Genomic DNA, 9,977 nt, shown 5'->3' with positions numbered 1-9,977 from the left:
CTTCAGGCTATCCTGTTCATTACTCTTAACTGTCCATGTCCAGTTACAATGTTATCTTGAGATGTCAGAATTTAGATAAGCATTTAAACTCCACTGTAAATAAAACAACTTGCAAATGTTTTCTGAAATAGAATTAACAAAGCATATTTTTATTCAAAGAACAAAGGGTTTCTTGGGGAACCAGGCTGAGTGAAGAGTTGTTGAGTTTACTCCAAACTTCTAAATATGAAGGATAATTACCCTTGGAGTAAGTTAGTACTTGACACAGTTCTTGTTCACAGGCAAATACTTAGGCATTAGAAAATCTCTTCAGTGGCTAGTACTTTCTAACCCTGTTTCAGTTTTGCCTGCAAAAGACCAGCCCTAGCACAAATGTGGGTTTGGCAAAAACTGGGTAAGCTAGTTACAGTTAAGATACATGGCTAAAGAGTTCCAGGTTAAGACCTGCTTCTAGCTGGTACAAAGCAAGATCTGAACTGCTGTAGGCACAGAAGAGTTATGAATTTTAATAGGAAAAGCTAATTCCAGGTTTGACCAAAAAATGACTGACTTTACCAAAGTTAAACTTACTGATCCAGCGTGTCATTAGGAGCTGGCTTTAGGCAATTATAAACCCGCTTGTGATGTAGCTTTATTAAACATGGCTTCATGTGTCTGCAAGAAATATTTCACCTATGTACTGTACATGAAATCACAGCTTGTAGACTCATTGCATACAAAACCAAGCTAATGCTGTATCTAGTGTGACTTCTTTTGGACAAAGCCACTTGCAACTAGTTCAACAGTAACTGGTTTTCTGACTTTTACAGTTCCCTTATAGGGAGTAGGAGATGGTTGTGTAGTAAATATTTGAGGTGTGATTTTAGCTTATTGCATTCCATTTTCTGTATAAACCTTAGACTAGAATTAACCTTAATAAATATACTATCTTCATTTTAAAGATCATGGTGTTGCACTAAGTGGTGTTAAAGGGTTAATGACGATTGTGTTAGAAAAAAATCTAACAAGCAGCTTGACAGCCTCTAGAACACTCAGTGAATCGCACACGTCTTGCTAAACATTAAAACTTGAAATTGCTGGTAAACTTCCATGTAGCTGCTGCGTAAACAATCTATGTAGAGAGCATTTTAACATCTGACTCTGTGGTGACTGACTGGCAGTTTGCACTATAAACAGTTTCTCTGACTACAGTCCATGGAACTGAGTGACAATAGCTATACCCAACTCTCCATTGTTTAAGAGGTGGTCAACAGCATGAAAAGTTGGAGAACCATGGCTGTAGCACCCAAGCAAACTTGCTCTCCACCCATCCCTTAACTGGCTTCCGCCAGCCTGCCAAAGCATCTCGAGAGGTTGCTGAATAATGGGTCCTACGTTCAGTGTAATGGTAGCATCATTGGAGCATCCTAATGTTACCAAAAATAAATGCTCTTGATGACACATGGGGCCGCTTCTATGCAAGCAATGTAGTTAATCTTAGACACGTTGACACCAAAAATCTTCCGTAGGAAACAGTATACTCTTTTTTTTTTTTTAGGAAAGAAAATGAGACCCAGTGCTATTGTTAGTGGAATAAGTTAATCCAGTTTCGAAGACTAATAGTAAAGCGAGGTCCTGGGTCCTTAGATGTTCAATTCCTTCGTTAACACAGGTATCAAGATGAACTTGCTTTTAGGCTTTGTTTTACGTTGCATCCAGCAACAAAGGGCTTACGCTCAGCAAGTTTATCCCCTGAGACAAGGGTTGGCCACCACTTAGAAAGTGATGTGATATAATCAACTTCAAACTGATTCTTCTTTTTGGTGGGTGGAAGAGAAACTGCAGTTCTGCAGGTCAGGAGCAGTTCATCTCTCCTCTCATGAATGTTCCCTTCCCTTATCTAACGATGCCTTATGACAAGAGGCAAACCTACATGCAGCTCAGCTGCATTCTTGCTATCTGCCAGTACATCCTGACCTAGGCTAGGGACGGGTATCAGTGCTCAGCTGTACCATAAGGTGAGGACTGTGGCAGGGTTTAGAATGGGTAGAAGGCAGAAGTGTAATGCCACATGGTAGAATGAGAACAGTGAGGGGGGGCAGACTAAAGAATATGTATTGAATTGCCCTAACAGTAGGTAACGCACCTGAGAAGAGGTGTCTCCTCTGGTGTGAGACTTGCTGATCTTCATTGGATGGTTTGATAATCCAAGATGTTAGTTCATTATACTAACTTATGATTGCAGGATTCTTATGACCTCAGAATAACAGACTCTAGTCTAAAATGCTATTGGAGCAATGATCTGATATTCTAACTAGTCTAGTGTGTGAAAGAATAAATAAAAAATCCTAGCATAGTGCTGGAGGGCTGTGATAACTTCAGCACTTACTGAGGCAAGGAGAAGCGCAGCACCATTTCCTAACCCAAGAAATAGTGTTACCCATGCCATTCCAGGAACAGTTGCAGGCATTCAAGACTGGTTTTGAGGCTGTTACCTATCAATCTCCAGCTTGTAAGTAGATGTGGAGTAGCTTGCTCTAAAATGACTTCAGCTGTGCCTGTATCAAAGTTTTGGGAAAGTACTTTTTTTTTCTTGTTTTTCTTCAAGGCAGAATATGCCCTTAAAATGTTACTTGCTGCCTTAAGTTCAAGTAGCAAAGCTACAGAGGGGAGTTTATGGCTGCCCTTGATTTGGGGCACTGTCAATAGAAATCTGTGTGCTAAGGACTCCCCTGCTGGGGAGATTAGCATAGGCAAAACTTTGTCTTTATGCCTCGGAGCTGTGTGTGAAGGGAGAAGCAATGTGATAAGTGCTGTGTGGAGGTCTTTGCAGAACAGGCCTAGTTAAAGGGACTAAGGTCAGAAGTATGCTCACTGGTACTACTTCCACTAGTTCTGAAAACTAGAAGTGTGGGGGTGGGGCTGCTCCATCCAAATAACTGATCATGCCTCTGTTTAGGAGAGCAACTCTTCATGCCTTAGCTGGGACCCTAATCTACTGTTCAAAAAGCACTTGCTCTGTATCCTACTGTGTTCCTGTTTGGGTGAGCTGGAGAAAACCTGCCCATCCCACCCCCAGCACAAGTCAAGGTAGTTTTGGATTAGTGGTTCCCCTGCCCCCAAACTTTCAGGCTGTTGGTAATCGGCTACTGTGATCTAATCTCTCAACTTTTCCAGTTTTAACAAGATTTAAATCCAACAGCTCATCCTTTAGCCTTTGCACATCTTCCTTTATAAGTGTGTATTAGAAATGTGTCTCTGGAGAACTGATTGGCTCAAGAGTTATTACAGGACTATAGGCTTCAGCTTCTGCAGTGTCAGTTCAAAATCAGCTGAGGGCAGTAGTAGCCTGTGAAATGTTAGTTGTCATACTTCCAGCAGATAAGGTAGGGTGAACTTAACCAGAGTCAAAAAGGAATTGGCGGTTTCTATGGATATCAAGAATAGCCAGGATTGTCCTGACTAATGAACGGGGAAAGCTTTGGAAAAGAGATTGAGGCTCATGTTTAAGAGCTAAAGCCAGTCTACTAGAGAGCAGGATGAGATCTGGGGGAGTGGGTAGGGATAGTGTATATTTTATAACTGCCTATTGCAGAATTCTTATGCCTTTCTCTAAAGCATCTAGGTTTGACTGTTGTGGGGAGGTGGATATAGGCCTACATGGACATAGTGGAGTGCTCAGATCAGTCCACCAGGTAAGGAGGTGGAGAAGGAGCTCCCATCTCACATATAAAGGTGGTAGTTCTAGGCTATTGGGACATAGCACGTGTTGAGTAGAATACAGGAGATGGTAGCCCAGGCTTCTGTCAGTGATGTGAATAAATGGGCATATTTTATCAGCTCTACTTTGATTTCAAAATCATTTAAAAAGAAATGAGGCTGCTTATCTGTCCCCTCTGGTTCTTTAAAGGCAAGCTGTGCCCGTGTTCTTTTCTGTTTGGCTTTTTCCCCTTCACATGTTCAGTAACAGATACAGCTGCTAGCTAAGCCAATGCAAAGGGTGACTGAACCAGGCCCTTGTGTAGGGAAAAGAGGATTGGCAATAAAGAATCTTCTGCTTCAGCTGCTAGCATTCCCCATGTCATTCATATACTCAGTTAGCTACATGCAATAGTCTAAAAGCCCTGCTGCCTACAGGTGGGGAAGAAACACTGGAATCTTTAAAACAGTAAGAAATGAGATCTTATGATATGATCTTATAGGATTATAACCTCCAGTGGCCCTTTTTGAAGAGCCAGGCTGGCACACTTTATTTATAAACATATTTTGAACATAAAAGCCAAAAAATACAAACTCAGTGAAGTGTAAAAAAAAAAAAAGTACAGTATATGTTGGATAGTTATTGGACAAATGAAAGTACAGCTGCAAAACACTTATCTGTGCTACATACATACAGTGGTTTTACTTGACTTAATGAAGTGGTATTTCTGTGACTTCTACATTCAAACAGGAAATCAAATGGGTAATTTAAAAAAAAATTGTCATATGAGAACTAAATCTTGCTGCAGTAAAAATGTACAGGCAAGGTTTTCATTTTCTTAAAGTAAAACTTCCTATATCATAGCGAAAGACTTTTTTTGGTATTTTTAAAAAACTTCGGCTCTCTGTTTTGGCTTCCTATGGCATGTTGTAAAAGGTGATAACATTTACTCAATAGTTTTCCTTGGAATGGGCAGCTTAAAGGTCTCCTCATATGTTTCAAAAAAATAAAGTCTGCTCTGTTACACACACCAGTGTAAGTTGGAGTTACAGCTCTCCACGGTGGTGTCTGAGAGCAGAGGATAGGGTCAAAAGCTGAACATGTACATCTAAAGCAGGGCAAATATATTTTGCATAAAGGCAGAAGAAGGCTAGAGGTTAAGGGCCACGTTCAGTGATAGTGTACAGCAGTCAGAACATGGGTGTAAGTTGCAAAGAGATCTAATGATCCTGTTTCCAGAGCTATGCAAACATCTCTTCCACCCGAAGTGGGCAAGTGGAAAAGCTGTAGGAGGAACAGGGGCTGTTAGCTAGAGTGCCACTAAGCAGATCCTGCAACAGTGGGAAATGGAAATCAACTAAGAGTAGACTGTGATATCAGGGAGCCCTTCCCAACTTAATGCATCCCTGTACCATACCACATGCTGCCATGCACTTCTGGGGTCCCAGTTAGCATTAGACTAAGTAGGTGCAACTGCCACTGAATGCTGAAGTCAATGGTGGTGGTGTCTGTTTACTCCAGCATCGAGTTTGGCCCTTGGTCAAATGGTGCTATTTACATACTGCAGGACTTTTTCCCCCCATAGCTTCCTGGCCTGTTAGCTAGCCACATTTGTTTGTCCATTTGTACTCTTCTGTGATATCTGCTGAGGGGGTAGGTTACATTTGTTTTGTACAACCACAGTTGGTGCAGGTTTCACTTGTCACACCCAATTTTTTGACTAACATACCCAACCACTAACCCATGCTATAGCTGAAGCATGTCTTGTGGTTTTAATACTAATATACTTGTCATGGCCACAGCACCTTACATCTGAGAATCTGAGCACTTGAAAAAATATTGGCACTCTCATTTTACAGGTGGGGAAACTGAGGCACGGAGCAGTGACGAGACTCGCGTAAGGTCACAGTCAGTGGTTAAGCTGCAAACAGTCACCTACCTCAGCTTTAACCACTTGGCCACGCTGTCTTCCACACTGGTTGGAAATCATTCAAATGCTACTAGTTCAAATATTGATCCAGTGCTACATCATTAAGCCTGTGGTGACTGTCAGCATATGCTTTTATGTAGACATGTGTGGCAGGTTAGATAATGTCAGTGGTCTAAGGGTTAAATAAGATCTTTTGGATTGGTGCTTGTAACTTCTATTAGTACTAATGGGAGGTTACAGTTGCACAGAGACTGGAGACTAATAAAGCAACAGCTTTAGATTTTCTTGCAAAGAATTTGCATGGTTCTCCCCCCTTACCCCCCAAAAATCTACAGCAGCTTGAAGCAAAAGGAACTAAAGGGGGTGGAGGAAACCAGTAACTATGGTGTGCTACACTATAAGCAGCTTTCTAATCTTCAGTCTCTGATATAGAAACCTATTAAGTTGAAATAAACATATATAAAAAAAGGTTTTGTTGCCTTAAGAAAAAAATACAAAAATAGTTTGTCTATTAAAGGTCCCTTTAAATTTCTTGCAAGCCTATATACTACTACTTGAAATTTGTATTCAGTATTCCAAATCCTATTGTGTACAATAGAAAAAAATAGTCTCCCTGCCCCCCCCCCATGTTTTATGGTACTTCTCTTCACTCTAGAACAGGGGTTCTCAAACTGGGGGTTGGGACCCCTCAGGGGTTGTGAGGTTATTGGGGGGGGTCATAAGCTGTCAGCCTCCACCCCAAACCCTTCTTTACATCCAGCATGTATAACGGTGTTAAATATATAAAAAAGTGTTTTTAATTTCTAAGGGGGGAGGTCGCACTCAGAGGCTTGTGATGTGAAAGGAGGCACCAGTACAAAAGTTGGAAATTCACTGCTCTAGAATACGTTTTTTATAAAGCAGGAAAAAACCCACAAGGATCTGGATTCTGATCTTAGTTACAATGGTGTAAATCTGGAGTCATGCCAGTTACTTTTGTTGAATAACTCTGGATTTACATCAGTGGAGCTGAGATCAGAAACTGGCCCCTAAAGGTTTTCGTTCACCAGGCTCAAAATATAAAAAAAAATCAGCAATCCTTAGACCCTTTCGAGAGAGAGACTGTATTAATGTTTGCCAGCCACTAGCTGGGAAAGGGAGTAGAGAGGAAATCATTTGCATTGTAAAATCTTCACCAGTGTAACTAGCTAGTAGAAGCTGTATACCAGCTCATTTCACTTACACCCACAACGCGAGCTTGATCCTGCACTGCAAAGTGACACCTGAGGTTAAAGGTGAGGGGGGCAAAACCCTGCAGCAGGGACTCTGTGTTCTGCTTCAGAATCCCTGCCTCTCCAGGGAGAAAGGCTGAACAGTGGCGCTAAGCACCTCATTAACGTGATGACCATGCTCAAGCCCATGTCCACTGTCAACCTTCCCCTGGGTTTGTAAGAGTAAGGGAGTTAGGGCACAGGGACTTGAGAGTTACATCAGCTCTGTGCAGCAGGCCATGCTTTGACCTTACAGATAGCCTCTACTTGCACTTGGGCTGATTCTTAATAATCTCATGCACCCTGCTGCAGTTCTTGTGCAAGGACTTATAGGATCAAGGCCTTAATGGCAAATGGGATCTACTTTGAGCCTTTGCAAGGTCCCTTATGGAAGGAGTCTGACTCTCCAGTGTTTACTGTGAACAACCTGAGCAGTAAGGAGGACTCTGCACCTGACTGACATGTTACTATTGTATTTTAGCTCTATAACAATGAAACATTGGATAGATAGACCTTCAAGCAGCCAGTCCAAGCTTCCTTTTCTGCCTTGAGTGCTCTCACTGTTTGTCTGCCGTTCTATATGCTAAGAGAACTGGACATGTCTGGAAAGACCTGTTACCTGTAAACAATAGTTTCTTGTCCTTGAACAAGAAGTTTAATAATATTCACCTCATTTGCCTATATTTCACTTTTTTCTTAAAAGCCAGTCAGAGTGAAATCTAGCTTCCCAACATTTAGCTCTCAGACAGAGATGGGCTCCTGTACCAGCTTTCCTAACTCCATGGTGAAATAGCTACCGGAGATCGGTGACTGGCTACAATTCAAAGCTGTTTGGGATGCAAGAAACAGAAACCAATGCTTAAGCACCTACCATCTAATGCAACAAGCCAGGGAGTCAGTTTTCACTTTCAGCTACTTGAGCAGATGATGCAGTAAAAGGAAGCTCAGGGTGGGGATGAAATATTTGTTTACTGATTGGCATTTTTAATTTTGGCGAGTCCTCATTTCACCCTTTTTATAGAGGGAGACACCATTTTTCTATCTTTGCTCTAGATAAAAACGTTGACTGTTCCGGCATCTTTGAATCATTTGGGGGCTCAGGACACAGCTGTCCCTTGACTCTGAAAACACAGTTTTACAGCATGATGGGTAATTTGGATGGGCCTCCAGTCCATTTCAATGGGCAGCAAAACCACTTGGTACAAGCAAAGTGCCCCATGCATTAGTAAGTGTTGACTAGTACAGTGTGGTACTATGTTCCTGTTGATGGCACACTGTACTCTGAGGAGTCGCTGGATGCTACTGCTACATTTGGCGTGGATGAGCAGTGAGTGGTCAGTCCAGAGGAGCATGGAGCGCTTTTGACATGAATAGAGGTAGGGAAAGGATTGCGTTGTTCTTCGTGTGCGAAATCAGCAGGTGTAGCAAGCTTGTCTGAAGTAAAAGCAGAGGATATGCATTGGAGTGTATCCAGAGGAGAGGGAGGGGAGTCTATAGCACTTCCATCGGAAGAAACTGGGCTGGAACAGGGTCCTTCTCCTTGTAAGTACCGAATGCACTTCTTTTTCCTCCTAAGAACAGTGAAGAGAGTTATCTGTAAATAAAGGGTGAATTTACAGTGTCATATTTAAAATGAAAACATTACAGTAGTCACTGTAAACAGAGGGTGCACAGCAAAAATGAGTGCTAAAGACACAACATCAAATTACAAAAAATAAAAATCCAGTTTATTTCAATGCTGAGCCAACAGCCTCTCTCTTCTGGGCCTGTTAACTATTGCTCTCTGCTACTCTTTGTTAGATAACTGTGTAACTGGGCTGTCCAGCTCTGTACAGTATTTGGCGACAGCCTCTGGCTGACAGTGTGCAGAACAGAAGTGGAGGACCACAGAGTAACTTCAAAACATCAGTACAAACTGGCATAACAGAGTAGAGCTGGGCCTGCGTTGTCTTTGATTATTCAGTTTCCAATCTTTGTCACTAGGTGGCAGCATAACAACAGCATTCAGCCTTACTTTAGGCTGGTGGATAAAGCACCAAAGGCCCTAGCAAATGAAGACCATCTTTTTTCGGTGACACGAAGATAGTTGTTTTATAGGTCTTTTATACAGATCAATAACCTTAAAGAGTTTAACCATTTTGGTATCTAATAAGAATGGACAATTAGACTAATCCAGAATGAGCCAAGAAATAAAGCCTCAGCTGATACCATTATTCTCAACACCGCTTGTGTGACTACTCGTAGCTCAAAAAAAACACGTCAAGTGGAGTATATGAGGATCAAGAAAACAAGTGCTAAATATTTAAAGCTACTAAAATTTAACTCTCCTTCATGGTTACTCCCTTCCTTAGGCATAGCCCTTCTAATAGCAAAGTTGTTCCATTTTGAGAAGGTGCCTTTTGCGCACCATTTGAGTTGTGTGCTGTATTGATGACCTAATGGGAGCAGGGCCAAATTCAGACCTGATGTAAATGGGCTGAAACCCCATGATGCCACATGCAGTTGCACCCACTTACTTTAAATGTAGGGGGGGGGCTTGTGCTTGCCCATCCCTGGCGATTCAATAGGTGCACCCACTTACATCAGAGCTGAATTTGACCCCAGTCTAGGGCCTGGTCTATACTTTGGACTAGTTCCAATTCAGACGTCAGACCCCAGCCACAAGTATGGCTGCGACAGCTGAAACCCCTTGTAGAATCAGGGAATGCTGTGGGTGCTTAAATTTACTGCTTGATACTGGTGTGAGCTGAGCAGGTGCAGATTTTGCCTTTCCTTGCCTATCTCTGGGGTTTGCACCCTTGCTAACTTCCTACAAATGAGACCCAAAACAAAGCCTAGGTTTGTGGAATTTGTGTAAAGGCTTATGGTCAGCATGAATTGCCATGCAAAGTTCAAATGTCAGTATGGGAGCCCTCCCTCACTTCTAATAAAGGGGTGTGAACGATGACTGTGATGGAAGTGCTACCTTATGTATTAATGTGGAGAAAAGGGCTGATTCTCAACTCTGTCCTCCATGTCTAGCCCAGGAGCACTTACTTTGTGCCTACGTGGCCCAAGGTCACTTCTGAGAAGATGGGCAGTGCTGCATTTCTATGAGAAAGTTGGCACTGACTATGGC

At 42.2% G+C, this 9,977-nt stretch overlaps 1 protein-coding gene across 10 annotated transcripts in view; it reads right to left on the bottom strand.

Moving 5' to 3' along the window:
• Nucleotides 1-4,935: 4,935 nt before the first annotated feature.
• TCF7 (transcription factor 7) overlaps nt 4,936-9,977 on the bottom strand; it is a 115,967-nt gene continuing 110,925 nt past the window's right edge. For 6 of the 10 annotated variants that reach the window (XM_045027330.1, XM_045027329.1, XM_045027332.1 and 3 more), the window contains one exon: nt 4,936-8,430. In XM_045027330.1, coding sequence (XP_044883265.1) covers nt 8,112-8,430 — 319 coding nt within the window. In that variant the 3' untranslated portion in view covers nt 4,936-8,111. Of the gene's footprint in view, nt 8,454-9,977 lie in introns of all 10 variants that reach the window. The other 4 variants (XM_045027337.1, XM_045027339.1, XM_045027340.1 and 1 more) reach the window with 2 other exon arrangements.

The sequence above is a fragment of the Mauremys mutica genome, chromosome 8, assembly GCF_020497125.1.
Source record: "Mauremys mutica isolate MM-2020 ecotype Southern chromosome 8, ASM2049712v1, whole genome shotgun sequence".
Lineage (NCBI taxonomy): Eukaryota > Metazoa > Chordata > Testudines > Geoemydidae > Mauremys > Mauremys mutica.
The sequence above is the reverse complement of the archived record's forward strand: the minus strand, read 5'-3'. Positions and strand labels throughout refer to the sequence as shown.